We start from the raw sequence: 25,867 nt of genomic DNA, 5'->3' as shown, positions 1-25,867 counted from the left end.
TCTTGTATACTTCTTTTCGATTTTTACTACCACCAATCCAATATGTCTTCTCTAATGCCATATGTGGATGAAACCCCTTGACATTAGTCTCTCCTCACTAGAATGTGCACTGTTACTGACCAATACTCTCTAAATATTGCTTTCACCATGTATTCCTTCTTCAACAACTTTTGATAGTCTCAGACTTTTGGTATAATCCTTTTCTTTTTTAACTTTAATTTTTCAGGGTACAGTTCCATAATGGGCTCAGGGATTTCCTGTTTCTGCTTATTTTCAATGTCTGCACAATCTGATCCTACTTCATTTACCTAATGTTTGTTCATCGCTATAATCCACCATGCAAACAAAGCCCATTTTATTCAGGTTATTCTCTCACTGGCATCTCATAAACTAAACTCATTCCTGCCTCTACATCTTACAATATTTTCTCCTTCACTGAAAGTACCTTACCTTCTTTCCTTCTGTTATCTCAGTACCATTCATTCAAGTGTTCACTTGACAAGTTCCACTTCCGTTATCTGTTTAAAGTACTAATTTAATGGTTTTGTACCTTTACTGCCTTGAGCAGTTTTTTGCTATTATTGTGTATGATGTTTGCCCCTTTTATGAGGACAATTCTTGGAATACAGTAGTTATTAAATTGGGTATTTGCTAATTTGTTTTAAATAAAGAGGAAAGAGTTCACTACTTTCTCCATTGCAATGATTTGAAGCACTTTGAGATGTGATCAAAATTCTCAACAGTTTGTATGGTGTTTGAATGATTTGTGCTTCTTTAATGAACAAGAATTCTATGTAACTTGGCAGAACAAACAGGCCTTTGGAAGCAACAGTGGAGCCACAAAAAAAAAAAAAAAAAGAAAAAAAAAAAAAAAGAAGAAGAAGAAGAAGCAGTTGCTTCAGTACTGGCTCTAGTCCTCCAGGAATTGAAAGAACAATAAAGTCCAGTTCAAGCGAGCAATGTCAGGAAAAACAGCCAAAAAGAAAAAAATACAATAAAAGAGAAAAATAAACCAAAGGTCCTTTTCACTTTTTCACTACTTTTACTGCTTCAGTTAGACAGGTTTTGGAAAGAGAAGCCTGGGAACTTATCTATGAAATTTTGATACTCCACCAGGGTAAGAAAGATACAACATATAGTAGTACCCGTCCTTAGAAATTAAAAGAATAAAGTTTCTGCAAATTGACCTGGAAATCGATTCTCTAAAGAGTTACAAGCAAAGTTATTCTTGGACACATTTAAAAAAAAATCATTTTCAGACTAAATGAAACATACTTCTTCATTGATTTATTTGTTATATATTTATCATCTATTTTGGTCTCCTAAAACCTAAGTTCTATAAGAGTAGAAGCCTCATTTGCCATCATCACCCCATGTGTCCCAGTGCTTATCAAAGCACCCGGTACAAAAGACGAGCTAACAAGCACTGCTGGAAGAAGAGTCACAAGAAACAGGTCTCCAGCAACTGTAAGATGATAAACAGTTAACTATGATCTACTTGAAAAGCATACCTGCATTCCTTGCCTCAAATAACCCTTACCCAGCATGGTCTGTGAGATGGGGAAGGTGATGGTAGGTTGACCTGTCATCCTCCAGCGGCTACAGAGGTACGAGAGGTCTGTTCTAAGCATTTCCACTATCATCTTGTTGTCCAGTGCCAAGTAGAACTGTTGTTGGTCTATAAACTGATAAAAAGAAAAATAATTGTTCAGAATAATTAATTTGCATAACTGTCAAATAGTATTTTAAAACACTGGTTCATAAAGGTGTGTAAGAGCTAGAAATACCCTCAAATATGACTGCTAACACTTTCCTAAGTATTTGGTGGTTAAGTGGTACATACACCAAATTGCTGACATTTTTAGTGTGCCATGGTTTACCATTACCAAGTATCTTCAAGTACACCTACTGAGGACTTCTTTTAATCAAGGAAAAATACAGCTAAGACAAAATATGTGAATTAAAAGGATTATAGGGCTTGCAAATGGCAAAATGAGAAATAGAGTCTGTGGTTCATTAATACTCCATTTATATTACCCTCAGCTGAACTACACCAGATGCATATTAACAAACAGGGAATTTAAGCTTTCCTTCCAGAAAATAGTTTCTCAGCCACATACACACATGTATTACTGGGCTAGCTAGAGATCAGGTGAACAGTGTATATAAACACAGCTTGAAGTCTGGATATTTTTGGTAAGGTTACTGAAGATTCTTATGTATGTAAAATAGTCTCCTCCCCCAAACAAAGAACACATAATTCAGCAGCTGAATAAAAGAAACCATATTTTACTCGTAACAGACAAATGCATCTTATTTTAACTCTTAAAAGTAAGGGGAACTTTCATGGATGTTATAACACTTGTAACATCCTAGAGCTTTTGTAACAGCCAGGTCTGCTGTTGGTAGCCAAAATCACTTGACATTCAGTCTGTCCTGCAAGTTCAATTCAGTTCAACTCAGTAAATATTGGTCAACTTCATGCATGCATGGCTGTCTCTGGAAATCTTACATATCATTCAGACTACAGTATATGCTTTGTTTCTGCAATGTTACTCCTTAATTTTCATTCATTTCAATGTGCACTTCAATTTGTTTTGTTCACCTGTGGAGTGAAAGTAAAGATGGTTTTCCGAATGTCATACAGCTTTGAAGTTCCAAGCACTCCCATATGTCTGTAGGGTCGTCCACTGAGCTTCATTCTACTATTGCATCCTGACACAAAATAAGAAAGCGGTCAATATATTTCTAGCACTTAAACCTAAAGAGCAAATATTTTACATATAGATATACACATGATCTATATTTATTTATTTTTTGTTTTGTTTTTCTTTTTTTTCTTTTAATTAATGATCTATATTTATACAAATAGGCACACACACTCACTTATTGCCTTGAGTTTAAGATGTCTTTTTTTTTTTTTACACTTCAGCATTCTGACACTACAACCTATCTTTTAAGTGACATCTACGCTAAATTTAGTTGGATTTCCTTTTTTCTTCCAAAAGGCAGCTATCAAATAAAAATCTTTTGCAGTAGAAATAATTTATTTACACATACTGATATTTTACAGCATAAGGCAACACTATACATACTGCTCTGAAATTGTTTCCTCAAACATATATTGATTATCCTTTTATGTCAGGACTGAGAGAACTACTGTTCCTTTACCATTTTTCCCTTTTTTACTAGAACATTTTTTCCCCTTGGAGATTTTGCTTCTGTCTCTGTGTCTTCTTAAGTGTTGTACTGATCCAAAACTGGTACATTTTTAGTGTTGTTTCACTCTTACAGGACCAGAACCAGAGAACTGTCAATGCCTTCTTTGTATTCCAGAGTCTACTCAGTAAAGTACACACTTTACCTGAGATGAATGCTACAATCAGGTTCATCCATTGTTCTTTCTTCTTTTGTTTCTTTTAAAAATCACAGTAAAATATACATAACAGAACCCCCATTTTAATAATGGTTATTATTAATAATTTAATACTTAATTTATTCAACCATAAATAATTTAATTAATTCAACCATTTATAATAAACGTGATAAATTTCATTGTTTTATTTAATTATGCATAATGTAATAATTGTTAAGTGTATAGTTTAGTGGCAGTAAGTACATCCATATCATTGTGCAAATAACACCACTAGTGATTTTCAGGAGCTTCTCATCTTTTCAAACTGGAACTCTGTTTTATTAAACAGTACCTTCCTCTATTTTCCACGGCCTCTGACAACTACCATTCCACTTTGTGTCTTTATGAATTTAATTACTCTAGATACTTGATATACTTGGAATCATACAGCATTTGTCATTTTGTTTTGGCTTATTTCACTTATCATAGTATCTTTCAACTTCATTGAGGTTGTGGAGGAAAACTTTTTTTTTCCCCCCCAAGGGCCATTTGGCTGTTTATAACATAATCATGGGTCATACAAAATTACTAACTTAAAAGTTAGCTTGCTATAACTTTGAGTCCCACCTGTAATTGGTTGGCTTGGCAGGGTCAGATCAAAAGATTTTGTGGCCCTAATAAGACCTGCAAGCCAGATATTTCCCAGCAGTGAAAGCAAGCGTGTGTATCAGAATGTTCTTCCTTTCAAAGAAAGGCTGAATAATGTTTAATCCTACATATACACCACATTTTACATATTCATCCATCTGCTGATAGGCATTTAGGTTATTTCTATCTTTTGGCTATTTGAAAATTGCATATGTTATTTTCCCATCATCATTTGTTGGAAAAAAAAACCTGTCCTTTCCTCATTGAATGATCTTGGTACACTTGTTGAAAATTATTTCACAGTATATATGAGGAGTTATTTCTGGGCTCTCCATTCAATTACATTGTTTCATTTATGTCTTTACACCAGCAGTATCCTTGAGTGATTACATAGCCATGTAGTACACACTGAAATGATAGTGAAAGTCTTCCAATTTTATTATGTTTTCAAGATTAGTTTTGCTATTCATGGTCCTGGGAGATTTCATATGAATTTTAGAATGAAATTTTCAGTTAAGAAAACACTTGGCTAATAACATAAGGTTTTTCTTGAAAATTGTGATAGCTTTGGGCAGTATCCACATCTATGAAATATTATATCTTCTAACCTATAAATTTGGAGTATTTTTCCACTTATGCCTTTAATTTATTCCAGCAATGTTTTTCCGTTTTCAGTGAACAACTCTTTCACCTCTTTGGTTCAATTTATTAAGTATTTTTTTCTGATGCTATTGCAAGTGAAATTATTTTCTTAATTTCCTTTTTGGATTATTCACTATTAGTATATATAAAAGATTATGTTCTCTGTGAATGGAGATCACTTTAATTTTTCCTACTTAAATGTCTTTGGTTTTTTTGGTTAAATGTTCCAGCTAGAACTTCTAATACTATGTTGAAATAGAAGTCTGTTGTGATTGCATCTTTCCATTGGCTTTATTTTTTCATTTTATAGCATTAAAATATTTTTTAACACTCAATTCAGTCTATAGTAACTGTAGAGACTCTGGATGATCATCACTTTCTTCCAGAGATGATTTAATCCTATCTCCATAGCGAGCTTTGTGTCTAAGTCTTTCTAAGAATTGGGTTATTTGTGGTTTTTCTTTACTGCTAGGAAGTAGTCTATTATTCAGGGGGATTCAACTTAAGGGTTATGGTTACTTTTCTTTCTTTTCTTTTCCTCTCTCCTTTCCCTTTCCTTCCTTCCTTCTTCTCTCTCTCTCTCTTTCTCTCTCTCTCTCTCCATCTTCCATTACACAGTTTTGGAGCTTTCAACTTAAGGACTATGGTTATTTTTCTGTCTTTTCTCCTCTCCTCTCCTCTCTTTTCCTCTCCTCTCCTTTTTCCTTCCTTCATTCCCTCTTTCTCTCTTCTTTTCTCTTCTTTCCTTCTCTTCTCCTTCCTTCCTTCCTTCCTTCCTCTTCCATTACACAGTTTTGTAGGCACAGGCCTTCCCCCCTTCCCTCCATTTCCTGCCTGCTCCCTTTTCCGTCCCTAATGTGCCCTGATTGTATAATAACACAGTCCTTCAACTGTAGTCATGACTCTAACATTCTGTTCCTTACGTGTGTCATTACATACAGCTGTAAGCAATGGTTGTCAAGGTATGTTAACAGTTTTATTGGGGGGTCTTCTTTTCTGTTTCCCATAGTCTCCATTACACTGTTCATTAATGAGAGAATATACATGTGAACCTGTTTACCTAAATATCTTTTTGTTTTGTATTTTGTATGAAGGTTGTCTTATATCAGAAAGAGCATATGATATTTGTCCTTTTGGGATTGGCTTATTTCACTACGCATAATGGCCAGTGGTAGAATTTCATTCTTTTTCAATGGCTGAGTGGTATTCCATATAGTAGATGTACTGTTGTTTCTTCATCCAATCCTCTTTCAATGGGAATCTATGTTGTTTACATGTCTGTTATTGTGGATTGTGCTGCAATGAATATAGGGATACAGGTTGCTTTCTCAAATGTAGGTATCACTTCTTTTGGATATCCTGGGAGTGGGATATCTGAGTTATATGGTAGATAAATTTTCAGGTGTCTTAGCACATTCCATACTGTCTTCCACAGCGGCTGCATGAGCCTATACTCTAACAGTGGAATAGGGTATCTTTCGCCTCAACATCCTTGCCAGCAAGTGTTATTCGAAGAATTCTAAATGCAGGCCATTCTCACTGGAGATAAGTGGAACCTTAATGTGTTTTTTATTTGTATTTCCCTTATTGCTAGGGAACCTGAGCATTTTTTCATATGTCTGTTAGCCATTTAAATCTCTTCCACAATAGGAAGTTCTTGAAATACAATTTTTGTCTTTTTAGCACAGTGAGATTTTATGTTTAGTTTCTGGACTCCTCACCCCATGTAAGAAAATCTTAAAATCAGTGAAAGACTCAAAGGGAAAGTGCACAGAGAATGATGAATTTACTTTTTAAAGGCTCGCTTCCCTCCAGGATTTTGGCTTCTCATATCCTGCTTGTCTTAGTCTCAGAAGTGGAACTGCTAGTTCATGATAGTTCTATTTTTTGTTTTCTGAGGAACATCCAAACTGTTTTCCATAATTGCTGTAAGAACAGTGCATAAGATATCCTCTCTGTCATATCCCTGCCAGTATTTGTTATTTTTGACTTTTGGATTTTTGACATTCTAACTGGGTTGGGATGCCCTCTTATTGTGGTTTTGACTTGCACCTTCCTAAAGACTAGTGATGTTAAATATTTTTTCATACATTTGTGGTCACAATGGAATACTGTTCAACTATAAATAACATGAAATTATGTTGTTTATGAAAATACAAAATCAGAGGTAATTATTTTCAGTGAAATAAGTGCAGAAAGGTAAATACCACATGATCTTATTAATAAATGGCATCTCAAAAAGTAGTTCTCAATGTTAAGCATGGTTATATTCTACAGTTTTAAAGATATGTAATTATTTTATATAATTTACTCTATTTGGAAGAAATAGTCATTTTCTATTCAATTATTCTTTATAGCCACTGTCTGTGTTCCCATTAAGCTAAGATCTTGCTTTTTACTTGTTAAACTTACTATTCGGTGAAATATTAGGTCTTCTACTGTGGTGTAAATCTAGAGTGTATTTTCTTGATAGTTACAAAAAAGATACAGGGAAGGGAGGAGGAGGGAAATTTCATTGTGTTCTTAGAATTATATCTAATCTGTTAACCCATTAATTAGAGATAGAAATAAATATAGTAAAATAAAAAAATGATCTTGGAGAAGTTGATAGTTTAATAGTGGTTACCAGGTGCTGGCGCTGTGGCAAGCAAGTAAGCTGCTGCTTGAGACACTGTAATCCTTTATGGATGTTAGTTTCAGTTCCATCTGCTCCTCTTCTAATCCAGCTCCCTGCTAATGGCCTAAGAAAGCAGAGAAGGATGACCCAAGTGCTCGTGTCCCTTCATCCTGTGGGAGACATGGAAGAAGCTCCTGGCTTTGGATCAGCCCAGCCCTAGCTATTATAGTCATTTTAGGAGTGAACCAGTAGATGGAAGATCCGTCTCTCCCTCTCTCTGTAACTCTGTTTTTCAAATCCATTAATCAATCAATCAAAAAATTTTAAAAGTACTATAGTGGTTACCAGAGGTTAGGGCCAGCAGAGGGAGTGAGAATAGGAAGAGGTAATCAGTTCCCTTGTGAAAAGGGAGAAAATGGAAGCAAGATAAGAATTAAAAGTTCCATGGAATTTTAAAATCCAACTGGATAAACTTCATTAGGTTTCAAGGCTTAGTAATAATCCTGTGTAGTTTAGGGATACATTCTCTGAGCCTATGGCTCCAACTTCTGGGCCTGAGACTTTTCCCTTGGAGTCATCAACCCTTTTCCCTGAAGCATAGCATGTGTTTGCTGTTTTCTAATTAGAATTCAGAAAAGTCCAAAAGATCTCTTTCATCTTGTTTCTTTCAGTCCAAACTGACAGTGTTTCTGCTGGTATAGGTTGAGTACTCTATCTAAAATGTTTGGAACCAGAAGTGTTTCAGTTTTCAGAGTTTGTCTGATTCTGGAATATCTGCACTCAATTTACTGGTTGAGCTTCCTTAATCCAAATTATGAAATCTGAAACTTTTCTGAGTGCTGGCATGACACTCAAAATTTCCACATTTTGGAGAATTTCACATTTTCAAATGAAAGATGCTCAACTTTTTGCCATTTTCAAAAAAAATCTGTGGCTCTTGCTTAAACATCATGGGAATTCATAGTCGTTCCTGGGAAATTCCTTCTCTATTTCTAGATTCTCCTGAGATGATTGAAGGGATCCATGGGATAGATAGCTAACCTCTCTCTGTTACTTTGATCTTGGTAATCCCAATCCCCTCGACAATAAATCTTCTAATTTTAACATTGCTTATAATTAGGATTGACTTAGAATCAAGTCCCAGTTCCAGTTTTAAACAGTTTCCCACCAATTTATCTCTTTGATAGTGCATACTACTCTTGGCAGCAAAAAACAAACAAGCAAGCAAACAAACTCCATGAACTCAACACTTTCCTTCAAAATCTCCTCAGCTAACTATCTAAAATCATCAACTGATGGTTTGCCTAAGTAGACCTCTTATTAATCATGTAACTCAAACTTTTTCTGCTTGCTATTCATTATGCAATACCAAAGCCACTTCTACATTTCTAGATAGTTGTTGCAACAGCACACTATTTCTGAGATCTAAAATCTGCATTGTCTTCCTATTTGTGCTGTAAAAAATTGCCACACATTTTAATAGCTTAAAAATATACCAGAGAAAATCTATTGCTTATGCTGTTTTGGAGGTTATAAATTTAAAGTGACTCTTAAAGGAAATCAAAATCAAGAATCAGCATGATTGGTTCCTTTTGGAGGTTACAGGGAAGAGACTGCGATTATTCCTTGGAAATATTTGGTTCATAGTTACATGTAATGTTATGTTCATAGGTTCAAAAGGTTAAATCTTGATGTCTCTGGGGACCACTATTTAGCACCGCAGAAAACTACTCTCTGAGTCCTAAAGAGCTATTATTTCTGTCTTGAAATATTTATCTTCCATAATCTAGTCTCCATTTCCTAAGAACACTTGTGATTATATTTAGGGTCTGCCTGGGTAATTTAATCTCAAACTTTTTTTGGTAAAGAGTTACTTCTTTGCAAGTCAGCATTACAGAGAGAGGAGCAAGACACACACACATACACACACACACACACACACACACACACATCTTTCATCCAGTGGTCCATTGACAAAATGGCTGCAACAGCCATGGCTACTAAGCCCAGCAGAAGCCAGGAGTTTGGAAGTGGATAGGGAGGCCCAAACACATGGGCCATCTTCCGCTGCTTTTCCCAGGATATTAGCTGGGTTGGAAGCAGAGCAAAAAGGACATTAATTCCCTGTATGAGATGTAGGCTTGTAGTTGGTGGTATGCTACAACATTAGCCCCTTATCTCAAACTCTACCTTCATTATACTTGCAGAGTTCCTTTGCCATATATGGTTATATGAGATCAGAGACTGAATATATTTCATTATTCAGCCTGCCACAAAAGCAGTTTTAAAATTTTGCAGATCTTCCTTGTTGCAATTCATCTAATATTAAAAGTCTATCACGGAATCTAGTATAAAATCAAATAAAACAGGGGCCCGGCGGTGTGGCCTAGCGGCTAAAGTCCTCGCCCTGAACGCACCGGGATCCCATATGGGCGCCGGTTTTAATCCCGGCAGCTCCACTTCCCATCCAGCTCCCTGCTTGTGGCCTGGGAAAGCAGTGGAAGACGGCCCAATGCTTTGGGACCCTGCACCCGTGTGGGAGACCCGGAGGAGGTTCCTGGTTCCCAGCTTCGGATTGGCTCAGCTCCAGCTATTGTGACCACTTGAGGAGTGAATCATCGGATGGAAGATCTTCTCTGTCTCTCCTCCTCTGTGTATATCTACCTTTCCAATAAAAAAATAAATAAGTCTTTAAAAAAAATCAAATAAAACAAGTACTAATCAAATTAAATTATTTTAAAACTAATAAAATGTGAAGCAGAAATATATAAAGATAACCAGTAGATTAATTATCAAGTTAAATAGTTTTTAAAATAGTATCAACAACTACATTCTTTGACAACATATAAAAGACTTAAAAACAAGAGCCTGAGCTACCACTCTCGGTGAAATTATCACGTATTTGAAGGAGAAATTCAGATTTAAAGAAACAGTAGAATGTGTTAGTTAAGTAAACACCTGGAATGAAAGATATGATGATATCTGATAATAATCATGACCTACGTAACAAAGCATTCATCAAACACATTTAAAATTAACAAGGCTGCTTAGGATCCATGCGGTTAAAAATTTAGATTTCAGAAACTTTAAATTCTTTTTCAGAGCCAGCTAAAAAAGAAACACAGGATCAAGGAGAAGGAAAAAAAAAAAAAAAACCACAGGAAAACAGCTTGTACTGAGTAATGCTCACCAAGGCTGGAATAAATGTGGCTGAGAATACGGGCTGGCTGTACTCTGATGGGGTACACCTCAGCAATGGTCTCCACATCAATTCCTTTGTCCTTCAAAATGGCCTTAATTTCTTCTGTTTCAGCTAGAATGGAGACTACAGTAAAGAAAGTAGATAAGGTCAAGAGAAAGTTTTATTTCACTAGGAAATCAATAAAATGTAAAGAGTTATAAATAAGTACAACTTAATTTAAAAATAAATTTATTTTAAAAGAAAAAAAGAGGGGGAAAACTCATAGTTAAGGAACTTCGATAAAGTAGGTACTTTCTACACTTGCACTTTATAATATTAATGGAAAAGGAAAAAAATTGTATGTCTAGAACATCAGATTGTACTTTATGGGTTCTGAGAGAATATCACATTCTGTATCTGAGACTTCATGCTTCAATGACAGAAAAACATCCATCAAGAGTTCATCTTAAAAATTTGGTAGAAGTCAATTCCTCAGATTCTTTTCAATCAGTAATAGGTCAAGGCCAGGAATGTGAGTATAATAAGGATTACTCAGATAGCAAAAAGTTAGTCTCCGGCTGGAGAATCGTGTTGGTAAAGAAAAGATGAACTGGGAACAAAGATTCAAGTCACCAACATACAACAAGATTTATAGTTGAAATTGCATATGTATTCTTGGGAGATGGTGGTGGGAAAGCATAGGAATGATACTTTCTATATTCAGAGCTTACCTACCAAGGGAAAAGATCAAGACAACTCCCTGGCTGTTTACACCTTCTTTCTATGGGACGATGCCTAGTCAGTGGCTGGTAATCTGAGCAACACTTCAGCTGGACAGACAGAAGCACCACGGGAAAACATAGTTTTTTTCCTGTTCCTCTGGTGCTGGTGTCTGATCGGATTTGTACAAAAAAAAAGAATGCACTGCTTAGTTTGTTTCTGTTTACTAATATTTTCTGTTAAGTTTTGGGGGGCAAATGAGTAGTTAAAGTATTGATTGGCTTTCTTTTGCCTTTACTCTTTGCATATTTCTCTGTCTTAAAAGTTCCTTGCCCCAGCTGTAGGCAACAGCTTAGGCTGCATTGTACCTAGGCAAGTGTTAAACTGCTGGCAGAAAAGGAGCTAATAGCTGGCAGGCATCCTGGGACTGGTTAATGCCGAATTTGTGTTAACTATACCAGTGTGCCAGCATAGTTGCCTATTAAAAGATCTGGGGGAGGGGGCAGATGCCGGCACTCCAACAGACAGGGTCTGGGGACCTGCACACTAGTGTGTATGGATCCTGGGTAGGTAGGCAGGGCCCAGGCTGGCACTGCACACTGCCAGAGGACCAGGCTGGGGGGCTGTGGATTGTTCAGGGAAGTAGGTTTGGAGATACATGGGAAGGAGGACTGCTGAGGGAGAATATGACAGGTGAGGAGTGACTTCTGGGGTACTCCCACCAACCTGGTGTCTGCACTTGCAGGTAAATGAGAAGGCTGAGACTCAGTGGTTTAGAGGAAAACTGGATGACCTTTTGGAGCCAAACCTACCCACTTACATGGGAGACCTGAGCTTGGATTGCTGAAACTCCCCTGTTGGGTTGTAGCTCCTGCTGGTAAGCACGTGAGTCAGGGCTAGGTGTTGGGCAGGCCGGGCAGGGCTGCTTCACTTGTCAACAGCTGTGTGGGTTGGCTCTGCAGGAGGTTGTCTGGGCAGGGCCAGGCCAAACCATAGCATACTGGCACGTGTGGGAGCCAGGATGGGGTACGGGTCATGCTGAGCTAGGCTAAGCTATCAAGCTTACTGATTTCAGGAATGCCAGGGATGGGGACAGACTGGGCAGGGCTAGGCTGCAGCATCCACCAGTGAGAGCTGATACTGGAGGTGGCTGGGATGGCCAGGTTGCAGAATATGATGGCAAAAGCCAAGACAAGAGATGGTCAGAGCAACCACTGGCAAGCACAAGATCTGTGGCTGGAAACAGGTCTGGTTGGGGAGCTAAGGGACTGTCCCAGCTAGGTTGTGGTTCTTACTGGTGAGTGCAAGGTCAGAATTGGGCAGTGAACTGGGCTGGACATATCTGCAGGTAAGCATAAGAACCAAAGCTAGGAACAGCCTAGACCAGGGCTGGTTACAGTGCCTGCTGGCATATGTGTGGGTCAGGTCTTGGGGCAGGTCAGGCTGGGTCAGCTCACAGCACCCACTGGCAGATGTCAGAACCAGGCCAGGGTACTTGACAGGCCAGGTTGGGCCACAACCCTAACCACTTCACATTAGGGCCAGAACTGGGGACTGTCTGGGCTGTGCTAGGCGGTAGCACCTGTCAACATAAGCTGAAACTTGGTGTGGGTCAGGTCAGGTTGCAGCATCTGCTGGTGGATCCTGAAGTGAGGCAAATCATGCCACTATGGGCCGCAGCTGCAGGGATTCCCCTACTGGGCTACTGTTCCTGCTGGTGAGCATGAGAGCTGTGACTCGGGGCAGATCATGCTGGGCAGGGCTACAACACCTGTTGGTGTGCATGTGAGCTGGGTTAGGGGGAGAGCCAGGTTGTACTAACCGACTGTATCCACTGGCACATGCATGAGTCAGAGTCAGGACAGTCTGGTTTGGATTTGCTGCAGCGTCAGCTGGTAAGTGCTGGGACTGGGGAAAAGTCCTGTCGGACTAGACTGCAGAACCATCTGGAGAGTAAAAGACCCGGGACTGCAGTGGATCCAACAGGGAAATTGTGGGAACCTCTATGATGAGTTGCAGTTCCCACTGGTGAGAAAACCAGGCTAACTGCATAGGTGGCAGCACCTGCCAGTATGAGTGTGGGCTGGATAGTGGGGTCGGTTGTACTGAGCTAGGCTCCAATGAGCATTGACGTTTGTGAGATCTGAATGGGATGTCGGACAGACTGGACCAGTCTGCTGCCCATACTGACATGCACAGGAACCAGGGCTTGGGGTAGGCCTGGTGGGGCTTAATGGGGGTCACTCTGACAAGGCTGCAGTTCCCGCTGGTGTATGTGAGGGTAGAGTGTGTGGTGCACAGTGTTAGGTTGGACCACAGCATCTATTGGTTTAGTATGAGATGGGGCTGGTGACAGAACTCACCAGGTGACTGTAACTACCTGTGTGTGTGTAGGCAGATGTGTGTGATGGACTGAGCCAGACTCCACACTGGCTGGCATACACAGGAGTGAGGTTGGGGTCACCTCTGGTGAGGTTTCTTCGGGGAACTCTCCCTCAACTGGATCACTGGACTCAGAACTCCAACCACAGTGAAAATATAGGATCTGTCATCTGACCATGGAATGCATGTGTCAGAACCAGTTCTTCACAGTTGCTGAGGTTTGTGCAATGAACAGCATGCTCAGATGCACATGGGGGACATGATAACCAGTTCATTGAGGCCTGCAGAGGACATCTAGTACCATGGAGGGCAGAACAAATTGAAGAGCTCTACCAGTCAAGCTTTGACAGTGAGTATCTGGGTGAATCGAGTCTCTAAGGTGGACTGTGTCAGCCAATGGACCTTGGAGCCATGAGAGCAACAACATCTCAGAACTATCAAAACCATTCTCCACATCGGAGATCCTGGGGACCCTGGAATGACATCGGGTGACCTTCCCCCATTTCCGGGTACTGATACAGTTGTGTTGCTGGCAGCAGCCCTCTCTGTTTCTCTCTCCACTTTGCCCCAGATACCAGAAGAAAAAAAGCAGATTGGAGGCAGCTGTCTCATTGATTTTCTCCCATTACTTGACCCTTCCCACCTTAATCGGTGGTCCATGTGGGTATGCAACCCTCTCAGTTATGTAAACATCATCCAAAATAAAATGTATTAATTACAAAAATCCAAAATAAAAATAAAATTGAAAGTTCCATGCTAATGAACTGCCTAAGTCTTCACTGGGATATGTCAGATATGGTGATGAGTCTCCTGGATATAACTCAATCTTGATTACTTCTAACTGAAAACATGATAATGAAAGAGGAGACTTTATAGGGAAAATAAATAGAGGGATAATGACACTGGGCTAAGAAAAGTTCAGGGAAATGCATTTGGTTTTACACTATTTCACTGGTAAATGTTTACTAAATTCTTAAATGGATAAGGCACCATACAAAGCATTAGGGATACAAAGTTGAATAGTTTCTCTCTCACAAAGCACACAGGGTGACACAGATGTGAACTGAATATAAACTAATCCATTATAAAACAGAAACACTGCATAAAACATTATGACCATCCACATGGAATGCTTGTCTAGTCTATACTTGGGAGCATGCCTTCAGGAAAGGCTTCATGAAAGTGCTGATATATAAGTTAAGTTTGAAAGAAAGAGTAAGTTACCCAACAGAAGTAAGGAAAAAGGAAGAAGACAGCTGTTCTAGACAGAGGGTCCAGAGTGAACTTAAAGCATGGACATGAGAAATGTGTGTGGCTATGCAAGAAGGGGAGGCTCATATACATGAATATTAACTCAGTATGAAGTACCTTGTACAGTGGCAAAAGAAATTACTCTGGAGAGATAGACAGGGATGAGATCATCAAAGACAGAATATGTGTCATTCAAGGATTTTTTTTTAACCTGTGGACACTGATTTCCAAATCATATTCCGTTGAGCATCAGAGTTTGACAGGGAGAAATGAGGTGGATAATAGCAGCAAGGGAGAGTGAAAGGGAGTCAAGTGAACAACACTCAGGTTCCAGCAGCACTTTCAACCCAAGCAACTCATGCCTTTGTTTCCTTTATGTCTTCTAACATTCTCAGAAAAAAAATTTTATTGCCTTTCATGTGCTAGGCATGGACAAATGCTAGGGATACACAGATATGATCCTCACATGGGGAAAACGACACTTTTATAAAGTTCTGCTGGAAGCCAGGATGAGTATTAGTCTTGTGGAGGTAATAGAAAAGCAAGAGAGAAATTATTACATACAGAAGAAACAGTATGTACAAAGGCCGTTGGATCTATAGAATAAGGCAGATCATGGAATTTAAAAAGTTCTTCAGAGCAGGAATGTGGCCAGTGAAGGGGCAATGATGAGAAATGAAGCTGAAGATAGGGTCAGGGGCCTGATGAAGGAGCCTTGTGATCCACATTCAGGACACTGGTAATAGGGGGTCCCTGAAGAATTATGATGAGAGCAGTAACATGCTCCCACCCGCATTTTAAAAGGAGCATATTTAAGTTGATAATTGATAAGAGTGTAGTGAGCCTAGACTGAAGACAGAGAAACTAGCTTCAAAGTTATTGCTGTAATCAGAATGAAAACTAAAATGGGGACCCATGGACAAAGGTGAGTTTGAGTCCATGAATTTCCAGTACCACCATTTTGTTCATTTGTGTGATTTTTTTTCCTAAGTAAGTTCTAGGGGACCATGAATAGCATCAAAAATGGATATTACAAGATTGATCTTAGGGCTATGATTTTTCTGTTGGGTGTTATCAAAGGCTGAGATATTTACATAAGCAACCATAAGGCAGGGAAGGGCAGACTAAAAGAAAATAGACAAATGCTATGGGAAGAAAAAGAAAGCCAAAATATGAAGTCAATTCCGTGATGTAGTAGGCTAAGCTTTTGCTTGTGGTGTTGGCATCCCAAATGGGCACTAGTTCATGACATGGCAGCTCTACTTTCGACCCTGCTCAATGCTTATGGCTTGGCATATCAGTAGAGGATGGCCCACAGCCTTGGGCCCCTGAACCTACATGGGAGGCCAGTAAAAAGCTCCTGGTTCCTGGCTTTGGACTGGCTCAGCTCTGGCCATTGTGACCACTTGGGGAATGAATCAGCAGAAGGAAGATCTCTCTCTCCATCTCTTCTTCTCTCTGTAACCCTTCCTTTCAAATAAAAATAAAATATTTAAATTTAAAAAAGCCAAAAGTACATCACCATGAACAGAGAGTAGAACACTGACATTTTAGATATCTGAGTTGTAATACCCTAAAATTTGGTCCTTGGTGGGAATGGCTAACGTAAAGTTAGGTCACAGGATAATCAAGAAGTTTCAGGTTAAAATGTTAGGTGACATCTCTATCAGTGCTGAAATTCAGCTCTATTGCAGGATTTGGAGTGGCAGACTAAGGCTATGCCCCTAGCCTCAAAGTCTTCAATGAGTGAAATTGATAAACAGGAGCTCAGTACAGTCATATGGTGTAAATATGGAAAGAGAGTAAGTTTTCTCATGGGAGGAAATGAGTGATGACCTTTATATGTTTGCTGCATATATTGAAAAGCAAGAACTACCTTTATGCCTACAAATGATGCCAAGTACAAAAGGTATTAGAAAACATACAGGATTATTTTTCACATAGAATCAACCCACAGTCAAGCAGCCAGAGAACATACAAAGGGGTTTCAGATTAGGAATCAATATCATACTGGATGATGCCAAATGGAGCATAAAAAAAATCACCTCAAGTTTTTTGCCCTAGGAGGTTAAGATAATGGTGAAATCACTGAAAAAAAAAAGAAGGTGGAAACATCTGCTTCTCTTGGAAAAGGTAAAGAATGGAATAGAGATAGAAGAGGTCAGGTCTGTGAAGTATAAGTGGTGGAGATGTTTTATAAGGTTTTGGGAATAGACTTGCTAATACATTCTGAGTACATTCATAGAATTCTTAATATATTTCTAGAACCGAGACCAGTGTTTTGCATAGAGTTGGTGCTCCAAAATTTAAGTTAATTGCAAGGAACAGAAATAAGGGCTTGAAGCACTTTTCAAAGACGTAATAATTCAAACCTTGGGAGCAGATGTATCACAAGGTAGCAACATTGGCAAATTATGCATGGTATAATTGCAAGAGAAATAAGAGTATAACTAATACAGTCATTTGGTGGGCATGAGAAGAAAGAAAAACCAGCAGAAAAAGTGATCAGAAGGAGTGATCAGAGAGAAAACACAGATAACCAGGAAATTAAAATGTTGTATTATAACAGTTTTTAAGAAATAAGGAGTGGTTAAAAGAAAAGAAATAAGGAGTGTTTAAGAATGTAAAATATTTTGGCATCCTCTGACATATAAGCACATCATTCATTTATTTATGTTTACAATTAGCAGGAATTTGAAACTAAGCTGAATCAACTGAATCAAGTTCACTGCACAACACTTTAAACCACCAAAAATGCAAGATGGATAATAAACGCATAATTTGCTGGTCCAAAGACCTCTGCTCCTAACCAGACCTTTAATGAAAAGTTTCTGTCTTTGGGGATAAGAATACATACCTTGAACCACAACATCTGGTTTAGGTACTGTAGAAAATCTACGATTTAGGGGATCAATTTCTCCAGGAGCTAAAAATCCCTAAAGAGAAAACAAAAATCAGATTATAAGTTCTCCAAAAATGGTAATGTTTAAGCAGAAACAGCATTTCAATGGGAGGAATGTTATATCCAATAACATGTGAGAGGCCAGTATAGAAAGAAGATAATTATTTTGGGGGCTGGTATGGTGGCTTAGCAAGCTTATCCTCTGGCTGTGGTGTCCCGGATTCTCCATTTCTGATTCAACTCTCTGTCTATGGACTGAGACAGAAGTGGAGGAAGTCCAAGGTCTTGGGCTTCAGCCCCTTGTGGGAAGCTTGGAAGAAGTTACTGGCTCCCAGTTTCAGAATGGCTCATCTCTGGTTATTGGGGTAATTTGGAAAATGAACCAGCAGATGGAAGTCTCTCCTTTCTCTCTGTAAAATATGACTTTCAAATAAGAATAAATAAATATTTATAAAAGAAAACTATTATCTTTGCTACATGGAAATATTTGATCTCCTTGAATTCATATCTAGATTAGTTTTATCAAGAGTTTATACTGGCTGCTACAAATGCTTTTTAAGTAAGTGGGAGGAATGCACACAAAATTTCCAGATCACTCTATCTTCTTTGATATTCATACACATAATTTACTAAATATATAATTAGATGATCAGACCATAATGCTTATCACTGATAATTTATGCCATTAGTTTCATATTTTCTCACTTGGTCATTTATTTCCTGTGCTTTCTGCTCTTAGAAATCTTGTTACTTGATTTGAATTTCTATTCTTTATTAAATGGGATGAACATACCTACTTTGCAATTAACAACAATGCTCATCTTTTCCAATTGATGTAATTTATTCTAAGTGAAAAGTATCACTAAGGATATTTATTTATTTATTTATTTATTTATTTATTTATTACTAGATTCATGTCAATGTTACCTAAATTAAACAACCATGACCACTGGAAATCACAAAAAAAAATCAACTCCATAATATAAAACATCATACATAAACAGGTAGGAAAGCCTCAATCAGAAAGGACTGTTAATGGGGCTGGCATTGTGAAAAATAATGGGTAAAGCTGCTATTTGGGATGCCAGCATGCTACATGTGTGGCACTTCATGTATTGGCTGCTACACTTCAAACGAGCTCTGATAATGGTCTGGGAAATAAAGCAGGAGATGGCCCAAGTGTTTGGTCCAGTTGCTGCCTTCGTGGGAAATAAGGATGGAGTTCCTGGCGCCTTGAGTTGGCCTGGACATTGCAGCCATCTAGGCAGTGATCCTCTTTCACCTGCTGGATGAAAGATTCTCTCTCTCTCATTCTCTCTCTCTCTCTCTCTCTCTCTCTCTCTCTCTCCCTCTCTGTCTGTAACTCTTTCAAATAAGTAAGTTTGTTTAAAAAAGGATAGCTAAATTTTACACTAGACTTTCCAAGGAGTATGAATTTTAGTTTTATCAAAATAACCTAAAATAGGGAAATTATACTTTTTGGAAAATCTGGAAAACTTTTGAGAATAAGGATCCTTCTGTATAGGCTCAAAATGTTGGGCCTGGCGCAGTAGCCTAGTGGGTAAAGTCTTTGCCTTGCATGCACCAGGATCCCATATGGGTGCTGTTTCTAATCCTAGTGGCTTCATTTCCCATCCAAACCCCTGCTTGTGGCCTGGGAAAGCAGTCCAGGACGGCCCAAGGCCTTGGGACCCTGTACCATGTGGAGACTCTGAAGAGGCTCCTGGCTCCTGGCTTTGGATCGATGCAGCTCCAGTTGCTGTGGCTACTTTAGGAATGAATCATCAGATGGAAGATCTTCCTCTCTGTCTTTCCTCCTCTCTGTATATCTGACTTTCCAATAAAAATATATAAAACTTTTTTAAAAAAAAAAATGCCATACACACAAGAGAAAACTAAACATAAAGTCAAAATTGCTTCAGTAAGACCTGTGTCAACGAAATGGGCTACAAGAAACATTCATTGCTTACCAAAAGCCAATCAAAAACCAACAAACTCTGAAACCAGCTGAACAAAAAACCCATGATATTTCTAACCAGTTGATATGGTGCCTAAAATTACAGACAAATTCAATTAAATGGTAAAACATTATGCCGCCCAGAAAGGGCAGCATTTAATCCAATCAAATGTTGCTCTCTAAGCACAACTGGATTTGTTAGTTACCAGGCAAGGTGCTTGTGCGGATAGATGCAGGGCCTAAAATCTGAGCAGTTCTAAGCACAGTGCTGAAGCAGGGAGCCTGGACAATATGAGAGATATGGTTGCTAGGGGCAAGAAATTTTTATTGAGAGTTAGCCGTGCTCTACACTCTGAGGACCTGTAGCAAAAACTATGATTAACGCAAAGTAGAAAAGTTAAAAGCTATCCTACAGATTTAATCATCCATTCACAAATGTGATTTTTTAAAACAATTTATTTAATTTTTTTATTGGAAAGGCAGATTTACAGAGAGAAGGAGAGACAGAAAGATCTTCCACCTGCTGGTTCACTCCCCATGTGGCCACAATGGCCAGAGCTGAGCCAATCCAAAGTCAGAAGCCAGGAACTTCTTCTGGGTCACCCACGTGGGTGCAGGGTCCCAAGGCTTTGGGTCATCCTCTACTGCTTTCCCAGGCCACAAGCAGGGAGCTCGATGGAAAGCAGAGCAGCTGGGACACGAACCAATGCTCATTTGGGATCCCAGCAGACGCAAGGCGATGATTTAGACACTAGGCTATCACACCGAACCCCACAAATGTGATTATTAAGGTGACTAAGGCAGAAAAAATTAGGCAGGCTTGACGTTTCCTTACCTCTGCCATCAAACTTCCTAAAATGTATAGAGACTGACCCCACATGTGAGGCAACTTCCCCATGGGGACTCGATCCACAGTGTGAGGATTCTGATATTCTTCATCAACCTAAAAGAAAAGAGAGAGACTAACTGAGATGTAATAGGAAGTTTAAAACACTGACAAAAAGGCTGCCTGGATTGTGATTCATATCCTACACATGATGATTTAGTGCATTACATAAATCATCAGGCACTGTAACTATAGACAAGGTACAGTGCTCCTCAAGCCATCTTATGCATATAAATCACCTGAGGATCTTGTTAAAAAGGCATATTCTGATTAGGTAGGTGTGAGGTAGGTTCTGAAATTCTACCAATGCCCTCCAGAATGGAAAACTCTCCTATGCTTATCTTTCCTATGCTTATTGGTCTTTTCACAATGGAGAAGAGAAACAGACACAACAGGCATTTTCAAAAAAGGAAGACAAGACAGACTTTACTTCCCAAGCCTATTGTACTCAAACAATCCCAGATTACTGGTCTCAAAGTGGAGAACACTAAAACCAGAGATCACAAGGAACAAATATCAGTCCAGTTCTACCTAATGATCTCCACATAAGTCTCCACAGTAAGGTTTGATCATCTTGTCCTTGCATCATGCTTGAAAATTTTATTTTTGGAATAAAAAAAATCTGTTGTACTTAAATCAAAACTCTTAACAGCATTAAAATAAAAAGAGGAAAAATTATCAGATGCAAATGAGGCAGTGTGATCAAAGTACTGCTCTGCTTCTGTTGCTTCCATATTGTGGCACTGTTCAACTCACCTTGTCAGCAGGAACACTGTATAGCTCTGGCAGAAGGGGGACTCCATTTTTACCCTTGATGAGCACTGCTTCAAGAGCCTCTCTATACTCTTGAACCTGAAGATAAAAGACAAGCAGAAAAACAGTCTCCTTGGAAACCTAAGAGAGGGCCCTAACCAAAGAATGCCCTAATGCAGAGAGTCTTATTCACCAAGTAAGCTGGGCAAGGAAGGGAAAAAGCATTTGCTCAAGGCTTTCTATGGGTCATATATTATGCTAGCAGTTTCACACACTGCAATCTATTTAATTTTAATAACTTCACCTCATAACCTGTTCTTCATTACCCATGAAGAGCTCATTAAGGATAAACTATATGCAAAACAATGGCTAATTCATACTCAATAGCTTCAGATAATTCACAATATAGTAAGTATAATTAAAGCCATTTTCAGGGAAATTAAGGGAAATAGATTATGAAAATGCCAATCACAGAACAAGTACATAATTAAGTATGGTGTTTAGCTCAAGTCATCCTGCCTCCAAAGACCTGCGGTTATATCTAAGGTATAACTTTTTGACTTAAGAATGTCACTATTTTATTCTCACTATTTTTTATCTGTATCTTATTCTCTTACTCTTGCACACAGGCTGGTGGGTATGGAGCCATGTGGGTGATCTGTCAGGAACATGAATACACACTTCCACAAGAAAACATCAACTTATAATATCCATATGTGAAGATACAATGCAGTATGCCTCTCTACTTCCAAATCAAAGATAGACTCCCAATGAAACAGATAAATATATCTTGTTGGGATGCAGGGCTCTCTGCCATTATCCATACCTACTTCAAGAGCAGAATGACAGACTTAGGACTGTTTATAAAGGACTATGCTACTGTAATAATATGGGGGGGAGTCAATGGGGGTGGGAGTGGGCTTGGGGAGAGGGGAAGGGAAATACCAGAGCCTCTGAAACTGTATCATGAAAAAATCATACGTTCATAAATGTATGAGTATACTGATAGACTCTCAAAAAAACAAAAACTCCTTCCTCAGTTCATTACCTGTTCTGCATTGCCACTGAAGATGCCATCAAGGATAAAGTAAGTCCAGAACAACGGCCATTCACACTCAATATTCTCAAATAGCTTCAGCTCAGCTGGTTCGTAGTATAAACGATTGGGATCCTGGTAAACACACAATAAACAAAGTCTGTCTTATCTCTTAGTGGCTGGATGCTCATCTTTAATTCAGAGTTACTAAAACGTGGCCTTTCACTAGTGATAGCTTGTTTCAGAGATGATACCAGGAAAGACATCATGTGTATATACTTTCCTCCCTGAGCAAATACTTTGAGGTGACTTCTAATTAGTGCAACTAGGATAATAATGACATGGCCAGAGTGTGTGTGATAATGAAGATTGGTTTACAATAAAAATTCGTTTATATTTACTACCTTTGAAGTAGCAGTAGGAGATACAGACGCCATAAGCTATAATATCCATTTATTTAGGGGGCAGCTAGAAATGGCAGACTGGTGTCGTTCTCATGGCAATGACACATAAAACACGATTTATAGATGAGCTCTGTGAAAGAGTATATGAATAAAAAAACTGTTCAAGAATGGAATCTTGGTAAATTCTCAGAGTGGGATGAGGGAAGGGCAGAAAGTAATCAATCTGGATACTGTTGTATTATGGAAATTAAGGCAGGAGACAATTTTCAAGAAAATGTAAGGATAATGTACAGAGAAGACAGCGAGGCTAAGAATTGAGAAAAGACTATGGGTTTGATAATTTAGGAGCCTATGATGATGTTTTAGCAGGGATGAACTATGTCCAGGTTGCAGGGTGTATAAAACGGTCCCATAAAACCATTTGGTCTGCCCCTGTCCAGCCAACTACACGTGGGACTTGAAATTCAATAAATCTCTACTAGGCTAATTTGTAAGCTGGCAATTTTGTATGGCATGCAAATGACGTTACAAACACCCAATGGTTCTTGGCAGAAAACAGGTTCCTCACTCCTGCTTTACAGCATAATTTTAGTAGATTGGCAGAGGCAGAAAATAAATTCAAAGGTAAAAAAAATTAAGCTTAATGGATTTTGACTAGAAAACCTACGCCTTAAACAATGTTTACTTATTATCAATTAAATTGCTTCTTTATTGGCCATTCATTCCCTTTAATAATACTTTTTTCTGGGCCTGGCGGCGTGGCCTAGCGGCTGAAGTCCTCGCCTTGAACGCCCCGGGATCCCATGTGGACGCCGGTTCTAATCCCGGCAGCTCCACTTCCCGTCCAGCTCCCTGCTTGTGGCCTGGGAAGGCAGTCGAGGATGGCCAAAAGTCTTGGGACACTGCACCCGCGTGGGAGACCTGGAAGAGGTTCCTGCTTCCTGGCATCGGATTGGCGCACACCGGCCCGTTGTGGCTCACTTGGGGAGTGAAACATCGGATGGAAGATCTTCCTCTCTGTCTCTCTTCCTCTCTGTATATCCGGCTTTCCAATAATAATAATAATATAAAAAAGAAGTCCATGGAGAAATGAAATTAAAAAGGGAAGCTTATTAAAAAAAATAAAATAATACTTTTTTCTGATGACATTTCTGAGGAGATTTTTTGATGAACAGAATAAGATTGGCCTTTTTAAGAACAAATACTCTTTAGAACTAACAAAGTGGAAAAAAAAGGTCACAAAAATAATTTTTCCTAGTTATCATTAAATATTTCGATGCAGTTTGAGACTATGCAAATATTCTGTTTCTACTTATATTTTCACTTGCTGACTCTAGCATCTATTAGTAGTTCTTTCCTGAAACAAACTGCAGGAAGAGGCAGGGCTACATGACCTTTTGTTTAATCCTGAAATATCTGCAACCTGAGAACTTGGCAGCTAAGCTCAACGAATGTGACACACATCAGTTATCGTTACACTATTTAGTGATTTATTTAAGTACAATCAGTGAGGTGTATTCTCTGAATGAATCTATAAATAGTGAGTTACATTTTGGAGAAAACAAACATACCTCTTTAGGGGTTTTATAGCCATCTCGGAGAAAGCGGCAGCAACCATAACGACCCTGGCAATGCAGAGAAGAGAGGCAAGAAGTTTGTAAACTGGGGCAATGATATCATTAATCAGAAATACAGCCTTTGCTTGAGTTAGAGCAAAAATGAAGGAAATGTTTAGTTTACCAAGCTGGATAAGCACAAAGTCCTATTTATGTAGATTGTGTGCATATTTCCACTATATGTTGCCCAATTAAAACAAAAAACACAGTTTACATACTTTATTACCATGAGGTTAGTGGGCAGTGCCCGATTAGCTTTGTTTAATAAATATTTACATGCAACTAAAAAAAAAAACAAAAGAAAAGTAATACAGCTTTTGCAACGTTTACATGTGCGACCCTATCATTTACACGTAACAGGATATCCAAAAACAGAAACAAAAATCCTAAAACCAGTCGAGCAGCAGAGATTGATTTGGGGTGAGGAATAAGTTACAGGCACTTCCCTTAAGGAGTGTTCCTAATAGCAGCAGTTTTAACAACAATTTTTTTAATGGAAACTACATATTGAAGATAATTCAAAATATCAATGTTTCTTGAGTCACCAACATAGGTCATACTCAAAGTGCCTAAGGGAATTAATTTCCCTTCAAAACCATAGCATTAAGGAAAAGAAAGGCACATCTAGACTCACCTGAAGCTTGGTGATGATCTCTTGTTTTGTGAGCTCCACCAGCTTCCTATCCTCTACTGCAAAGGCTGGGAAGGAAACCACTGAAAGTAGACTAGCATCAACTTCTTTGGATGTTGAGGCCCGGGGTAGTAGTGAATTAAGGATAGACTAAAACAAAAACAAAAACAGAAAAACATACGTGGCACACTACTAAACACCTTGGTATTATAACAGTGATAACATTAATTTGAAAACATCTATGTGGACATGGGCATTTGGCTTTAGTGGTTAAGTTACAGGTTGGGACACCTGCATTCCACATCAGAGTGTCTCGGGTAAAGGTTCTAGCACCACTTTCAATTCCAGTTTCCTGCTAATGTCATCCTCGGAAGTAGAAAGTGATGGCTCAACTACTTGACTCCTGCTACCCACGTGGCAGAACCGGATAGAGTTCCAAGATTCCAGCTTTGATCTGATCCTGGCCCAGCCCTAAGCTGTTGGAAACATTCAGATTAAACCAGTAGATGGGAGTTCTGTCTTGCTGTCTGTCCGTCTTTCAGTTTCCCAACAAATAAAATTAAAAAAAGGTTTATAAATGATAATCTTTGAAAATAAAACCTAAACATTATTAAATAGTGATAACTTAGAAAACTGTTTTTGTAAATCATCCCCCTAAGCAGTTGATTATGGATAAAGACTATTCTCGTATCATTATCTCATTCACAATTCTGTCACTCCATTAGCAACTGTTTAAGAATAAAGTTAAAGTTGCAGTACATTCATACAATAGGCTAAGCTGTTGCCTGTGATGCTGGCATCCTATAGTGGCACAAGTTGGGGCCCTGGTTGCTCCATATCCAATCCAGCACCCTGGAAATGCACCTGGGCAAGCAGCAGAAGACAG

The 25,867-nt window shown here is 38.8% G+C and overlaps 1 protein-coding gene across 5 annotated transcripts in view; it reads right to left on the bottom strand.

The window, feature by feature from the left end:
* The window catches only part of PHKA1 (phosphorylase kinase regulatory subunit alpha 1), a 120,382-nt gene that overhangs the window by 55,925 nt on the left and 38,590 nt on the right, over window positions 1-25,867 (bottom strand). For all 5 annotated transcript variants that reach the window (XM_004592796.4, XM_058658340.1, XM_058658341.1 and 2 more), the window contains exons 8-16: window positions 24,985-25,131; window positions 24,306-24,359; window positions 22,343-22,465; window positions 21,298-21,393; window positions 20,491-20,598; window positions 17,654-17,732; window positions 10,453-10,587; window positions 2,606-2,715; window positions 1,541-1,685 (exon numbers count right to left, since the gene is read on the bottom strand). In XM_004592796.4, coding sequence (XP_004592853.3) covers window positions 1,541-1,685; window positions 2,606-2,715; window positions 10,453-10,587; window positions 17,654-17,732; window positions 20,491-20,598; window positions 21,298-21,393; window positions 22,343-22,465; window positions 24,306-24,359; window positions 24,985-25,131 — 997 coding nt within the window. The remainder of the gene's footprint in view (window positions 1-1,540; window positions 1,686-2,605; window positions 2,716-10,452; window positions 10,588-17,653; window positions 17,733-20,490; window positions 20,599-21,297; window positions 21,394-22,342; window positions 22,466-24,305; window positions 24,360-24,984; window positions 25,132-25,867) is intronic.

This window comes from Ochotona princeps, chromosome X (assembly GCF_030435755.1).
Source record: "Ochotona princeps isolate mOchPri1 chromosome X, mOchPri1.hap1, whole genome shotgun sequence".
In the NCBI taxonomy this organism is placed as follows: Eukaryota; Metazoa; Chordata; class Mammalia; order Lagomorpha; family Ochotonidae; genus Ochotona; species Ochotona princeps.
This window is presented reverse-complemented; position numbering and strand designations above follow the sequence as displayed.